This window comes from Salmo trutta, chromosome 31 (genome assembly GCF_901001165.1).
Source record: "Salmo trutta chromosome 31, fSalTru1.1, whole genome shotgun sequence".
NCBI lineage: Eukaryota > Metazoa > Chordata > Actinopteri > Salmoniformes > Salmonidae > Salmo > Salmo trutta.
In genome coordinates, this window is record NC_042987.1 from 22,091,622 (window position 1) to 22,118,715 (window position 27,094).

General features: G+C 40.8%; 1 protein-coding gene across 5 annotated transcripts in view; it reads left to right on the plus strand.

Moving 5' to 3' along the window:
* Window positions 1-27,094, plus strand: part of LOC115169760 (sodium- and chloride-dependent glycine transporter 1) — a 96,314-nt gene that overhangs the window by 30,682 nt on the left and 38,538 nt on the right. For 2 of the 5 annotated variants that reach the window (XM_029725681.1, XM_029725683.1), the window contains exons 2-3: window positions 8,439-8,715; window positions 22,374-22,476. In XM_029725681.1, coding sequence (XP_029581541.1) covers window positions 22,435-22,476 — 42 coding nt within the window. In that variant the 5' untranslated portion in view covers window positions 8,439-8,715; window positions 22,374-22,434. Of the gene's footprint in view, window positions 1-8,438; window positions 8,716-22,373; window positions 22,477-22,909; window positions 23,313-27,094 lie in introns of those variants that run through there. The other 3 variants (XM_029725680.1, XM_029725684.1, XM_029725685.1) reach the window with 3 other exon arrangements.

A 27,094-nucleotide genomic window follows, 5' to 3' on the forward strand; every position in this document is an offset into this window, starting at 1 on the left:
GCCATAAGCTGTAGGCTTGTTCATTTAGGAGATAAGATATGCGTAAGTCTCATGCCTTTATTTTTATATTATATGATTTTATAGTAAGAAGAATAGAATTGAACTTAGCTGAATAAAATAGAAAGGATATTTTTCCCATTCTGGAGCGAGTGTGCATATGAAGTGCATGAAAGTTCAGCGTAAAAGTGATAATTTGAAATAGGTCCTATACGCTAGATTGAGTTATTTGTCAATTTTAGTTGTGAATGATACAAACCTTAGAATGACTTAGAAGTGAAATCATATATGGACTGCATGATGCGATGATAGGCTATTGATGATTTGAAAAATTATTTGAAAAAAGCTTGTGCTCTGTTCCTTGCCTCAGGCTGCACACGCTGTTTGCTTATCAAGTGATCTTATTTTCACTTATAAGACTATTCTCAATGTAATCTTATCTTTATTAATATGTCAAATTAGTTTAGATTTAGAATGGCCCATTTAGTATGTTATCCATATGCACTGGAATTGTAAATGGAGGCCACTTTCCCTCTAGTTAGTTTTTCAGGCTACTGCGGTTATTTCACTCCAAGCATCAACCACTGTTTAGGGAGCATGCAGCCTCTTGCTGCATGACAGGTGATATTCTGCCCAAACTCTGAATGCGATGGGTTCTCCAACCCTGATCCTGCATTTGACCAGTGCTTAATTTGGAAAACCTAGTGAAATCGTATAATAACATGTATTCATAACTAAACATGTTTCATCAAACTGTTGACAGCCCCTCTCTCTGCGCACTGGAGAAAGGAGAGAGAGGAGGAGATGGAAACGCATGGTGGTGAGATACAAATACAAATTCACTATAATTGTAGGCTTAGCTGCCCTGCACAATCAATCAACCAACAGCCCCTTACAAAAATGAACCATGCTAGTACAATGAAAACAATACCAAGGTTTTGTAATAGCAGCATGTAGTGAAACATGAAAGCATGGTAGTTGTTTACAATGTATTATGATGGTCTGTGTCCCACCGTTTTTCAGGTAAGGTGACCAAAAACGTAGTAATGTATGGTACTCACATAATGCAACATTGGCTACTCGCTCTGCAATGGTAAGTGTAGGCATAGTAGACTCGTAAACCCCTTTTAGCTCATAGTGAAAACCCACAACACACATGGTAGTGTAGTGTACCCTCTCAAACCTTGGGGCCTGAATAGGGTATGGTGAGAAGAATGAAGGGAGTGAAACCTTAAAGATTTAAAATAGTTAGTTTATCTGGTGCTTCTCTCTTCAATACAGTTTTCAGTTGGCTCTCTCTCATTCAACTGACTTGGCTACTCTCATACAATTGTAAATAGCCAACATACTAAAAAACTATTTGTTAAAAGGTGTAAATTATCATCTTATCTCATAGATACATTTTCATCATGTAATTCACAGAATACAGTGCATTCGGAAAGTATTCAGACCCCAGCACTTTTTCCACATTTTGTTACGTTACAGCCTTATTCTAAAATGGGTTAAAAATACAATTCTCATCAGTGTACACACATCCCATAATGACAAAGCAAAAACCGTTTTTTAGAAATTTTTGCATATTAATAAAAATAAACAGAAATATCAAATTTACGTAAGTATTCAGACCCTTTACTCAGTACTTTGTTGAAGCACCGTTGGCAGCGATTACAGCCTCAAGTCTTCTTGGGTATGACGCTACGAGCATGGCACCCCTGTATTTGGGGACTTTCTCCCATTCTTCTGTGCAGATCCTCTCAAACTGTCAGGTTGGATGGGGAGCATTGCTGCACACTTATTTTCAGGTCTCTCCAGAGATGTTAGATTGGGTTCAAGTCCAGGTTCTGGCTGGGCCACTCCTGTATTATCTTGGCTGTGTACTTAGGGTTGTTGTCCTGTTGGAAGGTGCATCTTCGCCCGAGTCTGAGGTCCTGAGCGCTCTGGAGCAGGTTTTCATCAAGGATCTCTCTGTACTTTTATCCATTAATCTTTTCCTTGATCCTGACTAGTCTCCCAGTCCCTGATTCTGAAAAATATCCCCACAGCATGATGCTGCCACCACCATGCTTCACCGTACGGATGGTATTGACCAGGTGATGAGCAGTGCCTGGTTTCCTCCAGATGTGACACTTGGCATTCAGACCAAAGTTTGATCTTGGTTTCATCAGACCAGATAATTTTGTTTCTGATGGTCTGAGAGTCCTTTAGGTGCCTTTTGGCAAACTCCAAGCGGGCTGTCATGTGCCTTTTACTGATGAGTGGCTTCCGACTGGCCACTCTACCATAATGGCCTGATTGGTGGAGTGCTGCTGTAGTGGTCTGGGTGTAGCTGGTGCAGAGGAGTTAGGCGCAGGACAGCAGAGATGAGTAACACAAGTAACTTTACTCAAATATTCCAATTACATGTCGTAATACCGAGCCCACAATAACGGACCGAACATACATAAAACAATCACGCACAAAAACCATGGGGAAAACAGAGGGTTAAATAATGAACATGTAATTGGGGAATTGAAACCAGGTGTGTAAAACAAAGACAAAACAAATGGAAAATGAAAAGTGGATCGGCGATGGCTAGAAGGCCGGTGACGTCGACCACCGAACGCCGCCCGAACAAGGAGAGGGACCAACTTCGGCGGAAGTCGTGACAGCTGCAGAGATGGTTGTTCTTCTGGAAGGTTCTCCCATCTCCACAGAGGAACTCTGTAACTCTTATCAGAATGACCATTGGGTTCTTGGTCAACTCCCTGAACAGGGTCTTCTCCCCTGATTGCTCAGTTTGTCTGGGCGACCAGCTCTAGGAAGAGTCTTGGTGGTTCCATACTTCTTCCATTTAAGAATGATGGAGGCCACTGTGTTCTTATTTGAGCTTTTCTTGCCATAATATGGACTTGGCCTTTTACCAATTAGGGCTATCTTTTGTATACCACCCCTACCTTGTCACAACACAACTGATTGGCTCAAATGCATTAAGAGGTAAAGAAATTCCACAAATTAACTTTTAACAAGGCACACCTGTTAACTGAAATGCATTCCAGGTGACTACCTCATGAAGCTGGTTGAGAGAAGGCCAAGAGTGTGCAAAGCTGTCATCAAGGCAAAGGTTGACTATTTTGAAGAATCTCAAATATAAACTATAGTTTGATTTGGTTACTACATAATTCCATATGTGTTATTTTATAGTTTTGAAGTCTTCACTATTATTCTACAATGTATAACATATTAAAAATAAAGAAAAACCCTTGAATGAGTCCGTGTGTCCATACTTTTGACTGGTACTGTATGTAAGTGTGATATTTCCGTTTTTTGTGTTTAATACATTTGCAAAAATGTCAAACTGTTTTTGCTTTGTCATTATGGGGTATTGTGTGTAGATTGATGAGAAAAAAATAACAATTTAATACATTTTAGAATAAGGCTGTAACGTAACAGTGACATATAAAGGGCAGGTAATCAAGGAGGTGATGGAGTCCAGGTGTGCACCATAACAAGCAGCCTGGTGACCTAGAGGCCGGAGAGGAACACACGTGACACTACAAATGTTGTATTTGGCGCATGTGACAAATACAATTTGATTTGACATGGGGTGTGTGACTGATTCGAAAAAGTTGCTAAAAAAAGGCTTTGTTTCTTATGCTGGGCATCACAAGTGATCATTTTTAATTCACAAGTGATCATTTATAATTCACAAGTGATAGGCTGATATTGTCACCCATCAGACTATTCTTGATTTAATATTGTCTTTACACATACTAAATAATAGATGTGTGACATTTGTTTTGATTTAGAATGGACCATTATCATGCACCTGTCTCAAACAGGGGCAGCGAAAAAATTACATGTCATCTATGTACTTAAATAGCAAGTGGAGGACGCTTTTCCCCATGGTTCATTTTCATGCCAGCCAGGTAGGCTATACTCCTGTTGTAAATATAAGCAATGTGCATAATATTAGGAATGTTGAGTAATAAATATTGTAGGCCCAGCCTCGTCTTTTTATTAGCGGTTTTCTCCCATGATTGCATAGCCTATAGAAATGTTGCGCAACATGAGCTCATGGGCTCTCATGAAGTGTTTGATTCGATTTTCAAAACACATTTGCATTGATGTCAGAGTGATTAGAGACAATAGAGTAATGAGAACCAGGCAGTTAGCAAGTTTGGTAGGCTACTAATGACCAGCAGCAGCATCAGAGCTTGGAGAAGCCTAATTACTATGACTAAACGGACATGTGGAATTTGACTGCCTTCATGACTCGTGACCGCCGGTGTGGAGGTATTACGGTCACCTCAACAGCCCTATGTATGCTTAAACTCTAATATCCGTATGGGTATTTTGACTTCATCATCCCCTTAGAAAGCGCTGTCCATTTCATTGTGTTAGGCTTTGAAACAACAACCACAATGACCATGTTTTCCACTCAGTTTCAACCTGTTGTTGAACTTTTTTCTTCAAATTGACCAATCACAGTGAGGTGAGTTTTAAAAGTATGATAGGCCTACTGCTTTGATGATAAGTGTTTGATGTGATTTTGTATTATATTTGCTTTGATGTCAGAGTGGTTAGAGGGACAATAGAGCCCTGAGTACCAGGCCATTAGCGACCTGATGGTAGTTAGCAAGTTGGGTACTACCAACTAGAGGTCGACCGATTATGATTTTTCAACGCCGATACTGATTATTTGAGGACCAAAAAAATCCGATACCGATTGATCGGATGATTTTTTAAAACATTTATTTATTTGTAATAATGACAATTACAACAATACTGAATGAACACTTATTTTAACTTAATATAATACATAAATACTATCAATTTAGCCTCAAATAAATAATGAAACATGTTCAATTTGGTTTAAATAATGCAAAAACAAACTGTTGGAGAAGAAAGTAAAAGTGCAATATGTGCCATGTAAAAAAGCTAACGTTTAAGTTCCTTGCTCTGAACATGAGAACATATGAAAGCTGGTGGTTCCTTTTAACATAAGTCTTCAATATTCCCAGGTAAGAAGTTTTAGGTTGTAGTTATTATAGGAATTATAGGACTATTTCTCTCTATACGATTTGTATTTCATATACCTTTGACTATTGGATGTTCTTATAGGCACTTTAGTATTGCCAGTGTAACAGTATAGCTTCCGTCCCTCTCCTCGCTCCAACCTGGGCTCGAACCAGGAACACATCGACAACAGCCACCCTCAAAGCAGTGTTACCCATGTAGAGCAAGGGGAACAACCACTCCCAAGTCTCAGAGCGAGTGACGTTTGAAACGCTATTAGCGCGCACCCGCTAACTAGCTAGCGATTTCACATGGGTTACACCAGCCTAATCTCGGGGGTTGATAGGCTTGAAGTCATAAACAGCGCAATGTTTGAAGAATTGCGAAGAGCTGCTGGCAAAACCCACGAAGGTGTTGTTTGAATGAATGCTTACGAGCATGCTGCTGCCTACCATCGCTCAGTCAGACTGCTCTATCAAATATCAAATCATAGACTTAATTATGACATAATAACACACAGAAATACGAGCCTTTGGTCATTAATATGGTCGAATCCGGAAACTATCATTTCAAAAACGAAACGTTTATTATTTTTAGTGAAATACGGAACCGTTCCGTATTTTATCTAACGGGTGGCATCCCTAAGTCTAAGTATTCCTGTTACATTGCACAACCTTCAATGTTATGTCATAATTATGTACAATTCTGGCAAATTAATTACGGCCTTTGTTAGGAATAAATGGACTTCACACAGTTCGCAATGAGCCAAGTGGCCCAAACTGCTGTATATACCCTGACTGCTTGCACGGAACGCAAGAGAAGTGACACAAATTCATGTTAGCAGGCAATATTAACTAAATATGCAGGTTTAAAAATATATACTTGTGTATTGATTTTAAAGAAAGGCATTGATGTTTATGGTTAGGTACATTGGTGCAACGACAGTGCTTTTTTCGCAAATGCGCTTGTTAAATCATCACCCGTTTGTCAAAGTAGGCTGTGATTCGATGAGAAATTAACAGGCACCGCATCGATTATATGCAACGCAGGACACGTTAGATAAACTAGTAATATCATCAACCATGTGTAGTTAACTAGTGATTATGTTAAGATTGATCGTTTTTTATAAGATAAGTTTAATGCTAGCTAGCAACTTACCTTGGCTTCTTGCTGCCCTCGCGTTCTTGCTGCCCACAGGTAGTCAGCCTGCCATGCAGGCTCCTCGTGGAGTGCAATGTAAGGCAGGTGGTTAGAGCGTTGGACTAGTAACCGGAAGGTTGCAAAAACGATTCCCCAAATCCCCCCTGAACAAGGCAGTTAACCCCCGTTCCTAGGCCGTCATTGAAAATAAGAATGTGTTCTTAATCTGACTTGCCTAGTTAAATAAAGGTGTAAAAAATGGTTTAAAAAATTAAATAAAAACAAATCGGCAAATTGGTGGCCAAAAATACTGATTGTTATGAAAACTTGAAAACGGCCAATGCATGTCCAGTGTATTAAGAGGAGATTACTGTGACTCAACGGTCAAGTGAAATTTTACTGCGGTCATGACTCATGACTGCCGGTGTGGCAGTAACACGTTGGCAACACTGCAACAGCCCTAATATTCACACCCCATTTCTTTTCTCCATATTTAGTTTTGTTACAGCCTGAATTTAAAATGTATTAACATTTTATTTTGTCACTGATCTGCACAGTACCGCATAATCTCATAGTGGAATTTTGTTTGTCTACATTTTTTGAAATTAATACAAAATTGAAAGCGGAAATGTTTTGAGTCAATAAGTATTCAACCACTTTGTTACGGCAAGCCTAAATAAGTTCAGGAGAAAAAATGTGCCTCACAAATTGCATAATAAGTTATAAATTAGGCCGTGGATGGTGTATCAATACACCCAGTCACTAAAAAGATACAGGCATCCTTCCTGACTCAGTTGCCAGATGGTGATTTTAAAACAATTACAGAGTTTAATGGTTGTGATATGAGACCTGAGGATGGATCAACAACATTGTAGTTCTTCCACAATACTAACCTTAATGACAGAATGAAAAGAAGCCTAGTTAAATAAAGGTGTAAAAAATGGTTGTACAGAATAAAAAATATTACAAAACATGCATCCTGTTTGCAACAAGGCACTTAAGTATACAAAGCGTTATGTTTGGGGCAAATCCAATACAACACATCATTGAGTACCACTTTTCATATTTTCAAGCATGGTGGTTGCTGCATCATGTTATGGGTATGCTTGTCATTGGCAAGGACTAGCGAGTTGTTTAGGATAAAAATCAATGGAATACAGCTATAAGCACAGGCAAAATCCTGCTTTCCAACAGACACAAATTCACCTTTGAGCAGGACAATAACCTAAAACAAAAGGCCAAATCTACACTGGAGTTGCTTACCAAGACAATATTGGATGTTCATGAGGGGCCTAGTTACAATTTTGACTTAAATCGACTTGAAAATCTATTGGCAGACTTGAAAATGGCTGTGTAGCAATGATAAACAATCAACTTGACAGAGCTTGAAGAATTTAAAACAGATTATTACAAAAATTACAATATTTTAAATAGGATTTTATAAAGAATAATATTGTACAATCCAGGTGTGCAAAGCTCTTATAGACTTACCCCAAAAGACTGTAATCGCCACCAAAGGTGCTTCTACAAAGTATTGACTTATCAATTAAATTATCTAATATGTTTTCACCATGTCATTATGGGGTATTGTGTGTAGAGAAAATATATTTAATCGATTTTGAATTCAGGTTGTAATACAACAAAATGTGGAATAAATCAAAGTGTATGAATACTTTCTGAAGGCACTGTATGTATGATATTAATTATTGTTCTGTAATTCTATTTAAATATGGTGAATTTTAGCTTTAGTGAATGTTAATGAATTTTCCCATGGAATTAATTAGCTTATAGGATAAACAGCATCTTCCCCTGATACAGAGAGTAATTGATTTCCATGTGCTCCAAATGTAAAGTGTTTGAGTTGAACAATTTTACCATTGTCACATAATTGAATAAAAGAGAACAATGCAGACATCAAATTTCAATTCAATTTATACTGGGAAGTAATTAAACACTGTTTCCCATGTTCTTGGGTTCATTTCGATTACTGCTCTCTGCACTTGTTTTGCAATGTGCAGTCAATGACAAGTCTGAGCTTTTTCTCTAACAGTCGACTAATCTGTTTGTACAATAGCACATTGTTTCAGCGATTAGTTTTCAGGAAAATGTCAATCTAGTTTTCTCTCCAATCTGAGCGTATATTAGCATCCTCACCACTGGTGCCTTTGGTCAGCTAAAGACAAGTGTCTTCAACCATTAGAAAGGGAGGGAGTTCTTTTCCCAGTGATGAAATGTATGTTTGAAATTGGGAAAGGAACTAAAAGTGTTGCCTCCATCCCCCTCCTTGTCACATGTCCCTTTCACAGCATAGAAAAGTTCCTGGATTAGTGGAGAATTAATACAAAGGAGAGACGCCACTTCAGCTACGTCGGAAACAAGGGAATCGAGAGAGCAACGGGGCGACGTCGCACGCGAGCCTCTGTTCCTGAAACATACCAGTGTTCAGAAGAAGACGAGTCCCCAAAAAGAGACACGCGCAGCAGCACGGACATAGACTACATCCTCACGGAAGAGAAAGAGGTCCCGCTGCTTGAAAGCGCTCCTGACTGAAGCATGGAGGAAAAGCAGTTTTCGGGGATTCTGGTGAGTTGAAGTTTTTGTTTATTGTATTTCTATTTAGTCTTTCCCCCTCCCTCCCATACTCATCTCCTCACACACCCCGTCATAGACTGAGGAGAGTAGGACGCCACACAAGTGTCTGGTGGGAAGACTAGAGGAGTCTTGTTTAGGACTGGTAAAATAACTTGTGGAGGCTTCTCTTCTTTGTTTTGTCAACGATGAGGAAAAGCAGTGTGCAGCTGTTGCCCAGCAATTGAACATTAGTTGACCCTATGCTGCTGATCATGTATCCCTTTGTTAAATGGTCACTGGTCTAGCCCTGTAGACCAAGGATCAGCTAACTGGATGGCAACTGGAAAGACCTATAGTCTACCTAACAAAATGTAGGCTAATGAAATAAAAACACGTCTACTGTTTTTGTTGCTTTGTTCATTATACAAAAAGTGAATGTAGTTAGAATTCTAGCTAGTTGTAGAAACCTTAGCAAAATGATTTCATGTGGAGTTCTCATGAGATGTTACCAGCTACTGTCAAGGCCAGTAGTGAAGTAAAGTTTCTGTTATTTCCCAAGTTTTCTGTTCATTTCTCTCTGTAGCCCTATTGCCACTTAAAATGTGTAGTCCACACTGAAATGTCAGTAAACACTACAATTTTTGGGGGGTACTTCATTTCCCTGAAATATAGTTATTCTAATGTAATGTTGTTGGGTTATAGTGCCACATTTATAATGTTTGTGGGAGATAATCCAATGTTTACTTTAAAGACTATAAATTACATCCAGTTAAAATATATAATTATTTTAGTAAAGGAAAAATAAATCATGGTTCATACCAAAAATAAAATGTTATTGCATATCAACCAAATATCTGGTTAGTGAATTGAAAGGTCCTTTAGATAATATACAGTATGTACTTGGGTTAAAGTAAATAGCACTTTCATTTGAATGCAATGTTTTTTTTTGTGTGTGAAGAATTATCCTTTTGGTTTAGCCTATCATTTGAAGACACAGAATAGGCTTATTTATCAAGTCGACAAAGTGTTACCTGTACTTGATCAATGAGATTCTCCAAGATTCTTGCTTGAATTCAGCCAAACATTCCTAAGTGTCCTGTCTATTGTTGTATGTATTTTGTATGTGTGTAATGTTTGTATAACTTGTATGAAATTGGTTTTGACTATCCCTAATATTTCATTCCATGCCTTTATCCCTTTGGATTTGGACTACTGAGAATACTAGGGAACACTGGGGATAGTGGCTAGCAGCCACCCCTAGCTATAGTATTAGTACTGAAGTAACTGGACCTTGGGTGGCTTTACCCAACCGGACCCATGTGTCTGTCAAGCAGGTATACTGCAGGCTGTTTGTTTGACTTGGCCGAGGTGACTTTCGCAGCAGCCACTTCTGTAATTGTCTGAACAGTGTGTCCCTGGCTGGGGGCCACAGAGAAACTCTCCACTGAACTCAAATACAGCTTATTCACTACTTTAAAACTGCCTTAACTGTCATAAATTACACATCTTGCTAGGCTAAATTAAATGATTCATTCATTTAATTGTAGAGATAAATCTTACACAAAATACATATTCTGAAAAAATGTACTGGCTCTTGCAGGTTGTTCCAAGGTTATACAGTTGTAAGACAGTTTGTTATACAGTTAGCTTATAGAATAAGCAAATAAAGATCGCAAGTAGTCACATAAATTATTTGTATTGTATTTCATAAGTGAGTCCTACTAGTCCTAGTCATCAAACCACTCTGTAAATATTTTTAGGCCAAGGCGTCAATAACAACATCACATGTTCTTCACATCAACATTTTCACATTTCACACTGCTGTTAGTAAAACAGAGAACTGGACAGAGAGAGATAGTAAAACCTCTCTTATCTGGACAGGGAAAAAACATACGAGAAAGGTCAAACCTTGAGGTTTAAACGTGAAGTCAAAAGTAGAAAGAGCCAAAATCCCTCAACAAAAAAAATCCCTCCAAAAATCCCTCCCCTCTTGTGATTGGTTCTTCCCTGCTCCGGTCCCCCAGTCTGTTGTCTTCCACTGAGAGACAGTGATGCTAGTCATTCCACAGGACCGAGCCCTTCTCCTGCCATCAATAACTGTTGTCTTCCACTGAGAGACAGTGATGCTAGTCATTCCACAGGACCGAGCCCTTCTCCTGCCATCAATAACTGTTGTCTTCCACTGAGAGACAGTGATGCTAGTCATTCCACAGGACCGAGCTCTTCTCCCGCCATCAATAACTGTTGTCTTCCACTGAGAGACAGTGATGCTAGTCATTCCACAGGACCGAGCTCTTCTCCTGCCATCAATAACTGTTGTCTTCCACTGAGAGACAGTGATGCTAGTCATTCCACAGGACCGAGCCCTTCTCCCGCCATCAATAACTGTTGTCTTCCACTGAGAGACAGTGATGCTAGTCATTCCACAGGACCGAGCCCTTCTCCCGCCATCAATAACTGTTGTCTTCCACTGAGAGACAGTGATGCTAGTCATTCCACAGGACCGAGCTCTTCTCCTGCCATCAATAACTGTTGTCTTCCACTGAGAGACAGTGATGCTAGTCATTCCACAGGACCGAGCTCTTCTCCTGCCATCAATAACTGTTGTCTTCCACTGAGAGACAGTGATGCTAGTCATTCCACAGGACCGAGCCCTTCTCCTGCCATCAATAACTGTTGTCTTCCACTGAGAGACAGTGATGCTAGTCATTCCACAGGACCGAGCTCTTCTCCTGCCATCAATAACTGTTGTCTTCCACTGAGAGACAGTGATGCTAGTCATTCCACAGGACCGAGCTCTTCTCCCGCCATCAATAACTGCCACGGCTCCCCTACATACAGTGCATTATAGTACATACAGTATAATTGCCTCCATCTTTAGATTTTATTACATGATGTATTACTGATTTATTTATAATGTTTTGTTCTTATTCATAACCTACAGTAATTGACGTTTTAGAAGTTGTATACTTATTTTCACTTACTACTAAAATTGTTCTTTCTAGTTTTCTATCTATTTGAGAGCTTACTTGCCATGGACATGCTGCTTATTCTGCTTGGGATTGTGCATTAGAAATCCAAGTCTGACTCTTTCCAACCTTTCTAAGAGAGGCCTTATCTTCTGAATTGCTCTCCTGCGTCTTTTATAGCGTATGGACTCACTTTCCCTGAATTGGCAGCCGGATGAGGTTTTGGTGCAGCGTTTTACGAGACAGATAGCTGTCTTATGCATTGAGAGAGGATATGTTGGGGAAGGGACACGCATCTCGTGTTGTTGTGCCTCTTCTGTAATCATCTAAGACAGTGTTTCCCCTCTCCAGTCCTCCAGTACGCCCAACGGTATACATTTTTGTTGTAGCACCAGACGAGCACACCTGATTCAACTTGTCAACTAATCTTCAAGCCCTCAATTAGTTGAATCAGGTGAGTTTGTCAGGGGCTACAACATAAATGTGTGCTTTTGGGGTTCCTGGAGGACTGGAGTTAGGAAACACTTCTCTAAGAAAGCGAAGAGAAAGAATGCATGTGAAACAGACATTGAAAACATATTTGTCCCCGGTAATGACCGGGGTATTTCTGCTTGGCCTGTCAGAGACGAAAGACTAAAGATCAGTAGCAGAGCGACTGTTAACTGTGGTGACTTCTTGCAACCCCCTCCCCTGGGTACTCGGGTAGTGCTGCAGTGAGTTGCATTTCCCATGGGCTGCCTGCTAATGTGGGCTTCTTTGCAGGGTCCCATAGGACGGGAGCCACTTCTGCACACATCCCAGTTAAGGAGCATTCTGCCATGAAATGGTTTATAGTAGGTTAGCTGCAGACTAAGAGATACAAAAATGTCTGTTCTATAGCAATGAAAAAGGGGGAAAAATAAGTATATTGCGAATATTGATGTAGTTTGTCCTTTATGTTTCTTACTTGTTAACATTCTCACCTTGGAAAACTGGCAAGACATTTAGTGTAGTATTGAGGTGTAGAGGATCTAAACGACTTGTATGTTGTACATAATTGCCTTGCCATGTGAAGTTTGTGTAAAGACAACGGGTGGCAAGCTTAAGTTCGTCTGTCCGTCAAGTCTTCAGTCTGCTTAAAGCTTTTCCTTCCCTTCTTATGTAAGGAGGACCATATTGAGCCGTCAGTCATTCACTTGAATTAGCTTGAGTGTTCACATCTTTGTAACTGTGCAACTGTGCTGCCTTCAGGGGCATGGGAACAGATGTGACGGAGCAAAGGGGAAGTCAAAACATGATTTGTGTTTGTTTGAGCCTCTGACTGTACAGTGCACCAAGCGGCAGAGCCAGGGAAAATGCAGCCACTGTGGCGAAGGTACAATGGGGGGACAAGGGCCACCAAATGCCAAACACGTCCACTGCTGCGCTTCCTTTAAAAAGTTTCCCCAACCAAAGGGCCCATTGAGTTTCGGCCTTTAGATTTCATTTGAAGAAACCACTCAGGCTGAAAATTTAGTTTTTTCCTACTTTTCTTCCTCTCTCTTCTGTTTAATGGCAGCCCCCTCCAAATAAAGGATAAACAAAGTTAAAAGAAAAAGGGAGAGACCCACTTTCGCTGGCTACTTTGTGAAATTATGGACAGCAGTTGAGCATTGTGTTCCCTCAACGGGCCTCTTAAATCTTCTCATCTCTTTTATTATTATTATTTTCAACAGTCCAATTCAGGTCCTTCAAAGGCTTTTCACCCCATATTTAGGTCATTTGTTGCGCTTGAACTCAACCTGCTCTGCCCCTTGTCTAGTGAATGGGAGATATAGGCATGGGACGAAGGGGGGTCTGTCGTTCTCAGGGCTCCCTCACAGGAACACCCGCCTTCATATTATGTATCACTTTGATTCCTTCCATGTCCAAGGCCCCCCGAAAGCATCTCCAAAAGTTTTCTCTTTCTTGCTCACATTCCATTGCACTAGATTTGCAGTGGCAATATGTGCATACACATGTAGCCTAATATATACATTATTTCTCCAAAAAGGTATTGTTTTGAAGTAATTTACTAATATAACTAATTATTCTGTTGAGTTGTTATCATGACTTGACAAAGAAAAGTCTTCCTTTTTAGCACATAGCAAAACATTTAATTTTGAAATGATTAGAATGAAGCTTTTTTGTCTCCTTTTCCATTTTTCACATGTTCACTAACCTACATTATGTCCCTTACACATGTCCGTTACTAGAAATCTGGCATCATTTCAAATACTAGCTAAAATCCTACAACCACCCTGGACCAGTTCTGTTTACCTAGCTAGATAAAGGGCCTTCATTCACCCTTGTCACTAAACACAAATGTTAATCAGTTGTTTGTTTATCTTTTATACAAGGTTTTATCTGATTTTGAAGTTATGAAAGTACATAAGAAGAATTAAGTGGGGTCTACCTACAGGGTCTACACCTGTATTAATGTATGCAAACAAATGTCAATTCTACTTTTGATCCCGTGTGAATAATTGAAAAAAAATAATGGTAGCCTAACTCTTGAAAAGCACCTGTACTGATCTTGTGGTAGCTATTTCGGACAAAAATTATATTTGGATTTCGTTTTTTCCCTGTAAAGCCCTCTTAATTTCGATCACTTCTCAAAAAAGTCAGGTCGACAACAATTTCTGCTGCTGCTCTTCTAATTTGCTCATTGGTGAATCCACGTGAGGTGAACTAAAGTCACATGTACCTCACTTTCATCCCCAGCAATGGTCCCATATGTTTGTCAAAATGTGTATGTTGTGTGCTTTATCTGGCCCGATTTGTTCCCCAGCTACTCCACTGAGCCCCATTCTCCCTGGAGGCAATCTGAGCTATGCGCTATTTATAAAGAATTAACAGCTGGGGCCCTTCCAGCTAAATTACGGAGGGGAGATATTATCATGAAAACTTCATGTTAACCCAAGCGTTAGAGATTGCTCTCCTGTGTCCCTGAAAGCTGCCAGGCTAAGCAGAACTCACTCTTCTAACTGGAAGAAATGCTTAGGACGTTGTTTTCCGACCATAGCTTAACGAATTTGTCCTTTTGTTGCCCGGACAAAGGCTGTCAGATGCGCCAAAAAAAGGGCAGTTTCTGACCTCTGCTTTCTGTCCTCCCCGTTACCTAGTCTGTCCGGCGAGAGAGATTCCCCAGAGCTATTTTCAGTCACTTTTTAGTTTTTCAGTCTGAACCGTTGAGAAAATGTAGGGTTATCCTAATTTTCCTTGTACCAAGCCTTCACGCACCCCATCACTTAGGTGAAACTAATCAGAGGTGATGAGCTATTAAGTAAATTGCAATAATGGACAGAAATCTAAATGCAGGTGGATTTAATAGGACCAAACATCATTACCATGTCTACGGGAGAGTTGAATATCTCTGAGCACTGCACTGGCTACTAGATGTATCACTGAAGAAGACTAGACCCAGAGATCCATCATACCAATCTACAGAGAGGTCTCTATGATAATGTTGGGAATGATTACTAAAAGCTTCCCTGTGACCCTGTCTACACCTGTATTAAAATGTGTTCTGTATCAGATTCTCTACAGTGAGATCAGATAACACTCAATAGTTATTTTGATCCCACTAGTTAGACTATTGTTACCTTTGGGCAAAAAACGAATCAGTATTGCTAAAACAGTTAAAATGAGGAGAATGGTAAGAATGATTCCTACATTTTGAGCAAGGGCAGCTCAGTGTTTCCCCTATATTCATTGCCGACACGCCAAAAAATATGATTATGGGGAGGGGAAATCATTTTTGCGATGGTAAAATGTTTTCAGTGTAAACTTAAATAACTAAAGCCAGATATAAAGTATGTAGAAAAGATAATGGAGCTATATATTTTTAAATAAGATAATCTTTGAGAACTAACAATCACTATCTAAATCTAAAATTCCCCAAATGTCATTCATGGCATGGGGCCCCAATTGATTTTCTTATCATGTTTGAGTCATAAGCCATGGCAAAATGTGTAGAGTTGCAGGAAATTAGCTTTAAAATAGCAATTTCCTCTCATACCCATGACAACATGTGTACAATTGCATCAAACTAGCTTGAAAACTGTAACATTTTCTCTCCGCCCCATGCCAAAATATGTAGAATTTCAGGAGATTTTGTCTATGCGCCAAGAGGAGGGCCTTTAAAATGTAGGATTGGAGACCGCACCATTGGCCATGGCCACTACGACGCACCCCAGATGTGTACGTTTCACTCAAAACGGAATGAGATTTGCTCACAAATGGATTTTCTATGTGTGTGCTTTCCTATTATTTCAAATCAATCAGCAACAAGCTTTGTGTGTCAAGCGGTGGGGTAACAGTCCTGTTGGTTTGCGCTTGCTTTTGCAATATTTGTGTGTGCGTGTCTGCGTCAGTATCTCTAGTCTGCAAACCAACTGAGTGAGAATGCGATCCGGAAACCGCACATCAATAGGGCAGTAAGTTGCGAAAGTGACATGTTTGGTCAGCAGTAGTAATTTAGCCCACACTGAAGTCCCTTGTTTGGCTTGTCAATAGAGGCAGCGTGCTTTGAATAGGAAAGAGTCTCAAAGGCGGCTCATTTCAAACCGTCCTGGGACCATTCTGTGTCACTTCAGTGATTTGTTTTGTTTGAATAAGATTGCGATGTTGTTGTGTAATAATAGGGGGATTTTCTATCTTATACCTGATATAACGCTAGCCATACCCTTCCAATAAGTATTTTTAAAAAATGCTTGCAGATTTGATGGGCTAGACTAGAACTCAGATGTTCTCAGCAAATGAAATTGGCATGTGGCGAGATCTACTCTCTGATAGGAGCGTAGTAGGAAATAAAGACTGCAAGTTTAGAATTGAAATGGAAGACCCAGTGTTAATCCACACACTGCCCCCCCCTCTCTCACTCTCTCTCTCTCTCCCGCACGCTCTGCCTCTATTAGGACTGTGGCCTACCCCTGCTCTGGGCTTTTCTCAGCCTGCCGGGCCGCCTCATTGATGGGCTGTGCACAGCCAGACGATCCTTCCTAAATTCTTGCATGCCTTAGTCGGAAGTTGTCCCGTCCCAATAGCCATCCTCACCCTGCCCCCTCGCCAATACCATATTCAGTATCATTAGTATGAGGAGTGTAGTGATGATGATGATGGTGAGTTCTCAGGGAGGTCCCGGTCTCCTTGTCTCGTTTGGGGGTTAGGGTTAGCCTATGTATTCTTAGCAGCAGGGTTGTGTGTGATGGGCAGCGTATGACCCGGGTATGACTGACGCCCAGTAGGGAGGTGCCATGAAAGGTTTAGTTTAACCTGTTTACCCCAATCATCTGTGGAGTCAGAAGGTTGAACTTTGCTAGAACAGTCCACATTTACTTTTCCTCTGCAAACAAAATGAGTAATGAATACAAAAATCCGACACCCTATAGTAGAATAGTTTGTCTATTGATCTAGTCGGCTTGTTGTTGTGTTTTCTATACTAAGTAAATATTCCTCTTGAGGCGCGTTCAAGTTATGAGTGTCATAGGGAGCGAAACATGCATTCTGACAAGCAGTCAGTCAATGCACAACAAGTCTTGCAATCGCCGGGAAAACAGCACTTTTGATGGACTTTGTTAAAAAGAAGAGTATCCCAGGGGAATTGTGACATGAAGTGGTTTCTGTGAGAAGTACAGGCAGTGTTACCCTGGGTGGCAGTTTATCCCAAACTACCCTTACAGGTCGGCCTATATTATATTAACTGTTTAAGCAAGTTTTTTGGGACATACAATTCATCAATATGATGCTAACGAATTAAAAGATCACCCTAGCCCACTAGGGTAAGTGCAGATAGGCTACCCCTTGTTTGAGACTTTATTTACTTATAGCCACTATGCTGCATCAGTTGGGCTACAGGTGATAATGCTTATTGCTGATAGCATACCTGATAATATGGACCATGCATAGGTTGTAAAGTGCATTCGGAAAGTATTCAGACCCCTTGACTTTTTCCACATTTTGTTACAGCCTTATTCTAAAATGGATTAAATAAAACATTTTTCTCATCATTCTACACACAATATCCCATAATGACAAAGCGAAAACAGAAATATCTTATTTACATAAGTATTCAGACTCTTTGCTATGAGACTCAAAATTGTTTCCATTGATCATCCTTGAGATGTCTCTACAACTTGATTGGAGTCCACCTGTGATAAATTCTATTGATTGGACATGATTTGGAAAGGCCTGTCTATATAAGGTCCCACAGTTGACAGTACATGTCAGAGCAAAAACCAAGCCATGAGTTTGAAGGAATTGTGTTGAGGCACAGATCTGGGGAAGGGTACCAGAAAGATACAGTCATCTCTGCAGCACTCCACCAATCAGGCCTAAATGGTAGAGTTGCAAGATGGAAGCCACTCCTTAGTAAAAGGCACATGACAGCCCGCTTGGAATTTGCCAAAATGCACCTAAAGACTCTCAGACCATGAGAAACAAGATTCTCTGGTCTGATGAAACCAAGTTGGAACTCTTTGGCCAGATTGCCAAGCGTCACGTCTGGAGGAAACCTGGCTCCATCCCTACGGTGAAGCATGGTGGTGGCAGCATCATGCTGTGGAGATGTTTTTCAGCGGCAGGGACTCAGAGTTTAGTCAGGCTTGAGGGATTAATGGAACAAAGTACAGAGAGATCCTTGATGAAAACCTGCTCCAGATCGCTTAGGACCTCAGAATGGGACAAAGGTTCACCTTCCAACAGGACAATGACCCTAAGCACACAGCCAAGACAACGCAGGAGTGGCTTCGGGACAAGTCTCTGAATGGTTGTGAGTGGCCCAGCCAGAGCCCGGACTTGAACCCGATCAAACACCTCTGGAGAGACCTGAAAATAGCTGTGCAGCGACGCTCCCCATCCAACCTGACAGAGCTTGAGAGGATCCGCAGAGAACAATGGGGGAAACTCCTCAAATACAGTTGTGCCAAGCTTGTAGCATCATACCCAAGAAGACTTGAGGCTGTAATCGCTGCCAAAGGTGCATCAACAAAGCACTGAGTAAAGGGTCTGAATACTTTCTTCCACTCCACCATAAAGGCCTGATTGGTGCTGCAGAGATTGTTGTCCTTCTGGAAGGTTCTCATATCTCCACAGAAGAACTCTGGAGCTCTGCCAGAGTGACCATCGGGTTCTTGGTCACCTCCCTGACCAAGGCCCTTATCTCCTGATTGCTCAGTTTGGCCAGAAATAATATTTATCTTATTTATTTTTAATACATTTGCAAACATTTCTGAAAACCTGTTTTTGGTTTATCATTATGGAGTATTGTGTGTAGATTGATGAGAAAAAAAACAATTAAATTAATTTTAGAGTAAGGCTGTAATGTAACAAAATGTGGAAAAGGGGAAGGGGTCTGAATACTTTCCGAATGCACTGTAAGCATGGTCCAATATATTAAAAATAATTTCAACAAATAACTTTACCAATATGGTGTTAGCATTGTTTTATTTCAGTTCCTGTTTTCCACCCACTGCTACACATTTTTCCAGAGGAAACACTGGACCATGCCATTACAATGGCAAATCATTATGTGCGAGTTTTAGTTTCAATTATTCAATTTACATTCCTGCAGTAAAAGATTTGAACAGATCCGAGCAATTACAGAGCATGGCATCTGTGATGTCTAATTGGAGCTAAATAGCAGACATAAAAGGACAATTAGAAAAACAAGTTCCCCAACATGTCAACTGGCTTTTATAGAAAGTAATCTTGTCTCTTTTCCTGGTCATAGTCACCCCTCTCCACAGCTCTCTCCGTTCAACTATTGATAAGCGGCAGGAAAAATAGTGCAAAATCCTCATTAAATCTGACCTATTCTGGGTCTGACTAAAAAGAGTTGGCTGTGGCCCCTGTAGAGTTTCTAATGACCTACAGTGTCATACTCCCCCACCGCCACGCTCGTGGCTGCCTGGGCCTCATATGGAAGCCCAAAGGAGCTCTACACGTGTGTAATTTATTCCACTATCCCACACACCACACACCACACACTCGCTCGTCTGCAGACCTTTACTACTAAAGAGCATGCAGAAAGTGTGCTGTCGCCTAGCTCAGGGTTTCCCAAACACTGTCCCGGGGCCCCCACTGGGTGCACATTTTGGGTTTTTCTGTAGCACTGCACAGCTGGTTCAAATAATCCAATCAGTGGATAATACCTATTATTTAGCCTTTATCTCTGGTCAGTTATAACATATATATATATACACACATATATATACACAACATTTTAAGGAAGATTGTGGAACTTGTATGTATTACTTATTTATGCTTGATTACTAGCATAACTTGCCCCTTTATGTTGTTCAATTCAAAAGCACTGTATCTGCTAATCTAATTTTAAATGTCGTAAATTACATTTGGCTAATAGTAGCGTAATTGTTGGAATATGAGTTTTTATATTTTAGTCATTTAGCAGATGTGCTTATCCAGAGCGACTTATAGTAGTGAATGCATACATTTCATAATTTTTTCCCCCCGGTACTGGTCCCCCGTGGGAATTGAACCCATAACCCTGGCGTTGCAAACACCATGCTCTACCAACTGAGCCACACGGGACATTTTCTCTTTAAAAAAAGCAATATAGCACAACTACTTTATTATGTGAGCCATCTTTGTTTACTTCCCTTTTTAAACTGATGTGTGTACATCATAATTTTCTCCAATGAGGGTATGGCAATTTGCCCTTATGCAACCTCATAATGTAATGCAAAGTCATGTTCCAACGCTGATAGAGAAATCAGTACCTTCTGTCTTGGCTAGCCAAATGACCGCGGTCACCGTAATAACTGTTCAGATAGCAAAAAAATGCGGGGGGCATATTTTCTCTTCAGCTACACTCCTGACTGCATGTCCTGCCATAGAAATAGAATGAATTGATCGGCGTCCCCATTCAAGTCAATGATGACATAATGGGTGGACTGGCATGCATTGCAAGTGTAACTATAGGAGCAAAGCAGGAAGTAAAATATGTGCAGGGATCTGTTGATTCAACTCAACTGACATACAAAAAAAATCCAAAGCATGAGCCACATCAGTTATCATCATTTGAATGAACATTCTACATTACCATGGAAATGATTACATCACAATACCAGGCAGCCATAGATGTGGTAAAGGACTCAATAGAACGTAGACATTCTATTACCAGATTGGCGCACATTCAACAAATCTGAATTACCAAAGTGGATATTTGTCAAATCCATCAAGATTTATGTATTATAACAGGCTCACAATCTGGTCACTTAAGTCCGATTTGGATATATTTGTGACTGCTAAATTGTAACTCCCGTTCGTATAAGCTGGTTGGCATAGCTAGTATACAGAAATCGGTAGTGGTAGTCTAATTCATTTTACAATGTAATCCAGTTGATTGGTAACGATGACATGAACATGTGTTGGGGTTGACATCCATAAAAGCATTATACTCCGATTTTACCTCAACATAGTGTAAAATACATATAAACAATAGCCTAAATGTAGGTTAATTTTCCTGGGGGGCAAAAAGGAGACTCAATATGTTTTCCCCATGGCCCTTTCCCCCACTTATTTCCATGGCAATTACATTGTTTTGGTTGAGTTCGATTTACCTATTTATCTATTGCAAGTGTACCTATGAGTTTACCAGTCAAATTGCCAGGGTTAGTTCTTTTATTTTCATGACGTCTTCATCCATAACCGTCGGTTACACGGTTACACGGTAATTGTGCCAGCCCTACTCATGGAGTCTATCCACTGAAGCGGTTGCCACCATTGTCCCCCACTATCAAACATCCATTAGGATCCATGCCAGGTGTCTGTCAACTTTTGACACGACTAACAGGATACTCTTTGGAGGACTTGGCCAAAAGCAGAGTTTTGAAAGGCCTCCTTTGTGACACATTTTGGCATTTTGTTGAACCCTTCCTTACATTGTGATGCAATTCTAGTTCTCTCACTTAATGCTGTCTTTGTCACGTATCGGTTGGCCATACATTGTCAAGAGCACAAATAATATGGTATATTTGGACCTCTGAATAAAGAGGAAGAGCATGAATTAAAAATGAGTGGGGGGGGACCCTGCAAGCATGTTGTATGCAGTGAGAGAGGTATGTGCCCATGTGCCTTTTGCACTACATACAGGGAGGAATTGGCAATGTCAAGGGACAAGGATTTGAGAGTCAAGTGTTCATGAATGAGAGTGTTGGTGGTCTGGGTGCAGCTGCCTTGAAAACAAGTGGAAGAAATGGAGAGACAGCAAGGGTAGTGAGTCCAGTGGAAGCGCACGGCTCCTCACTTTTTCTTTAATCTCTTGAGGAAGGTTTGGCAGGAGCCCTGACTCCAGGCAGCTAAACCAGCAGCTCCCCTCGCTCTGTATGCAGCCAAGGTGCTGGAATGACAACAACCCATTCATTGTGGAGGTAGAGGCAAAAGCTGTGGATCTCTCCTGTCTTTTTGGGAATGGGAGGGGGGGCATTTTCCTGAAATCGTGAAGTAGAACAGAAAGGGGACACAGAGAGGGAGGGCAATAAAAGCGAGAGAGGGGGAGGAAGGGAGGGTGAGTGAGAGTGGGGAGGGAGAGAGAGCGCTACCATGCCGAATGATTGAGAGAGGCGGAGAGGAAACAGAACTCCATCAGATGAAATGAGGTGAAAATAATTCAGGCATTAATCAACCCAGGGCAAAAAGAGGCTGTTCTTTTTTTCCCCCCTCTTTCTGCGGAACCGAAAGGAAAGGTGTGAATGAAGAACTCAGGAGTGGAAACGAGAGAACCACTGGGCACTATCAAACCATGTCAGAGTCCAACAGCAATGCAGCCTGTACAGCTGACCAGGTCAGTTTCTTTTCACTAATTATTTTCATCTTGTGACCTATTTGATACACAGATGTGATACCAATGATCTCTAGCAAAATGTTGTAATTTTGTCGACTCGTGGAGAAAACCTTGGACAGTTAACTGTTTGAAAAAAAAATGGATTGGATTTTTTAGATTAGACGGAGAGAGTGAGTTTATCCAAACTATCAAAGCAGCAATTGTGTGGAGCTGCCCGGACGACGGTACAAGGTCCTGAAAGAATTGAATGAATCAAGACGACCTATTGTCTGGACCGCCTTATTTTTCGCCGATCATTCAGGGGGTCTGTGACGACTCAATAGCCCCCATACCACGTGAGAAGGGGGATACAGCTCTTTAAAAACCAGACCACGTGTGGCTGGACTGAAAAGTTTTTATAACTAATTGCAGTGGGAAGTTCTGGTGGTGCTGGCTGAGGGGTGTGTGATAAAGTTTCTAAGGAAGTGGGCAGGCTAACTGTGTGAAAGAGTGACAGAGTGGGAAAGGGAAAAGTGTCCTAAAAAGGGGGGTTGGCTCATATTTATGTTTTTTCCTCTTCCTTTGCCACTCTCTTTAGTGGCCAAGGGACTTGTCAGTTAAACAATTCCACCAAAAGATTTGTTTAAAATAAAATATATAGATATCCGTTATGGCACTTTGTTCTTTGCCGATTTATGTGGAGCGCCAAGTCTTGTCACATCTTTTGGTTGGCCGCTGTGAAGACTGAGCAAGCCTCCTAGAGTTCAGTAGCAAACACAAAGAAACGGCCGCTGACATCATTGCACATACTTTTAAAGAAACATTTCTATGAAGATAAAAAAATGGTGTTGCTCGCGGTAGGTAAAGCTTTAATTTAGCCCTATTTTTTCAGAGATATATATTTTGTATGTATGTGTGTATGCCCCTGTTTTGACGTGTGTGTGTGAAGTTAATGTAATGCATCTAATTGAATGTACCGTACTCCTAGAAGTGTAGGGGAACGTAAAGGGTTGACAAGAAGTCATCTACATTTCTCATCTGTAGAACAATTCTTCATTTACAATGGAAAGAAAAATGTTGCTTGTTACACCACAAAGTTGTCAAGCCAATATTCACTGATATAACTCATGGCCTGTTAGGTATAACGCTTATCTATTTGGTCTAATTTTAGGCTTGGCTGTTCTCAATGTAACTTTTTTTGTTCTGCTTGCTGATACTGAACATCCTATCCATTTTTCTAGTGTGTCCACAAACAGTCTATTTAGTTCCCTATGCCCTTGAGTTCCCTATGCCCTTGAGTTCCCTATGCCCTGTTTGCAGACTGTTCTTATTGTTCACTTTCATTGAGCGCATCGCCTCCCGTCGCCCCCTTATTAGGATGGACACAGATTTGAGTGAAAGCTTTCTTATCTATGTAGGGCGAAACAGCCTCTATTTACACAGATGAAGGGATGGCACTTGGTGCATGTGACAAAGGATGCAATCAATGTTTGTGCAGTTATTTCCTTGAATGATGCAATGTCCCTCTGATTCAGTCCTGGTATGCGACCTGCTCTAGAATCTATTTGACACTGTGTTCTTCAGAAGGTTTAGGTTTCAGATAGCATTAACATCAGAGTCTACCTGGTAATGTATTTCTGCTGGAAAATGCATGTGTCACATTGCTATAGACATATTCCTAAAAGTGGATATAGACCACATACTGTTTGATTGGTGAACTGCTTACAAAAACGTTGGTGATGATTGACGTTTTATGTTGAAGTTATACTGAGAAGTCTCATTGAATAAGTTACAGTAGTTGTTAGAGGTGAACTACTGCTGTCCTGTGTCGACTGGTTTATCTGACAGGATGATGGATCACAGAGAGAGCTCTAGGATCAGGTGCACCTGACACGGCAGACCCTTCAGACAGACAGACAGAGCCTTGTCGCTTTGTATAGGGCAGCTACCTACCTACCGCACAGCCACGCTCCCCTGACTGACGATCATGTGTCATAAGTGACTCTCTCTGTACCAAAGAGGATGTGACTTTTATTGCTATACTTTTATGGTATAGGCTACTTCTGTCCTCTGTATCTCAGTTGGTAGATAATGGCTCTTGCAACGCTTGGATAGTGGGTTAAATTCCTGGGACGACCCATAGGTAGAAGGTTTATGCACGCATGACTGTAAATCACTTTGGATTAAACCATCTGCTAAATAGCATATATTATTATAAAACCACTTTTTCAACGGATATCCCATTTCCTTATTCATAAAGGAGCCGGTCTAGCCTACATGAATCTTCTGCAGTAGTTTGACCCCGCTTTTAGGAATACAATCGTCTAAGGTCATCTGTGATTGTAAAGCATGCTTGAGTGATAATTGAAGTAATAAGAACTTCAGAAGGATGTGGTAATTGCATGGTAGGCTAGTGTAGGCACCTCTGACTTAGTCTGACAGCCTTTCACAATGAGGATAAATGTAATGGCACTTTAACGTCATCCCTGGGTTTCATAAAGACCGTTTGGTTTCATTTGATGGTGATAGCGCTTGAAATCTGCTTGAAATTGTTGCCGGGTCCGGAGTCATGATAGATTGTAGTTTGGGCATAGGCTCAACTTGTAAGATTTATACATTGATTTTGATGTAAAGATTTGCCCACAAATTGTTGTTTAATCCTTATGTATTTGTCTTTCTTTTTTCTTTACTGAATTGTAGTGGGCTGATTTTGTGCCTTGAAGTAAGTGTCCAGATATCACGACAGAAGTCTCTTTAAATTGTCCGATCCGTTTTCGATTGGACAAGAACATATTGCAGTTGAAAACATAGCTTGGAATGATTGACCCAAATGATTTCACTATACATAAACAGATTTGCTAGATCATGAAAGGCAGTGCCAGAAAGCTAATGAGAGCTGCAGAGTTAAAAAAGCAGATATTCTTTCCCTTGGAGGCTTTGGAGCAGATTACTGTTGTTCCTAAATCTGGGTATGGCTCTGTTATGTTATTGTACTGCATATTTAACTTCAATACCCTGCAGAGCAGTTTGGCTGCAATGTTAGACTAATTCTGTAACACTGTAATAAGATGATTAACTCCTGTAAAAATATCCCTCCTCATTCAAATATGTTCTTTCACCAATTGCTTCTTATTCTAGAGGATAAATGAATGGATGAATGAAGAGGATTCTCTGAAACGATGGGATTGATTTAAAATACCAACAGTACTATTTAGGCCTGGTTACTGTAAAAATGTACTTGTGTTTTTGGTAAGCAATGGGTGTTAAATTAGCTAAATTAGTGGCTTTCGCTTTTGAAACACATCCGATTCCAATTGAACATTCATTTCCCCATTTTTTCCGGCCTATTTTCAGCGCTTCCAACTGGGTGCAGGTGGTGTTGAGAGGGCCAGTATATGGAGCGGAAGTCAGTGGTTAGAGTGTTTACACGCAGGGAGAGATCGAGGGCAGGCAGCAGAGGGGCGAGTGCACAGACATATGTGTGCTCGGGGCCTCTGGCTCTCCCAGTGCTGTGGGCTCTGTCTCCAGCAATGTTGTGCTCCTGGACCCACAGCTGGCAGCGAGGAGAGGAGAGGAGAGGCAGCTAGCCCCACACTGCAGTACAACACAGCCTGGCTGGCTGGGTGCAGCCTGGCTGGCTGGGTGCAGCCTGGCTGGCTGGGTGCAGCCTGGCTGGCTGGGTGCAGCCTGGCCGTGCTGCAGACCAATGTTGGGTGTTCTTTACTCTCACTGATGTATAGAAACGATCTAATAATTCACTGCTAGTGAGATCAGTATGAAGACCCAGCGGACCTAGGCTTCGTCCCCAAAAGGCACCCTACTCTCCTTATAGTGCACTAGGCCTACAGTATATAGGGAATAGAGTGCTATTTGGGACACTATATGGCGTTCAGGCTGGTTTAACCTGACCTGCAGACATATTGCAGATAAAATAAGAAATGCAGATGGGACCGCCCACTGTGAAGTTTGAGTTTCCTTCTATGTAAGAAATAGTTGGTTTAGGGCATTTTCAAACATAACATAACTTTTCTCAGTGTGGTCACCTACCTAGCATGACAACGATAAACAATATACAACAATAGCAGCGATTGATTGATATGTCTGGTAATCATTTAGCTGAATACAGACATCTAGGCCTAGTTCTTAAGATGGTCATAACATTCCTGAACTATTCTCACTGACCTGTTACATTCCACCAAGAATATAGATTCTTGTAAACATTAAAAGTGCAATATGCAGAAATCACTCTGCCATTTCCTGGTTGCTAAAATTAGAATAGTTTGCCTAATGTCTGTTTATGTGACAAAACATGCAATGTGGAGAATCATTGTACTATCTAAATTGCTGTGAAATATATTTTTAATAACCAAAAATTGTGTATATTCAGCTGTTTGAAGCTGGTGTACAAAACCTGAAATAAAAGAGGCAAAAACTAAACTTAAGAGTGAGAAGCATAGAAATAGCACACATAGAGCAGATATACCACTTTTTAGACTTACTTTCAATAAGATCTATAACAAACATTTCTATGTGAATTTGGTCGGGTCGCGCCGAGAAAGTTACATATTGCAGCTTTAACCACTCGTGAATCATCTTATTGTGTGTCAAACCCCATACACTACATGGCCAAAAGTATGCG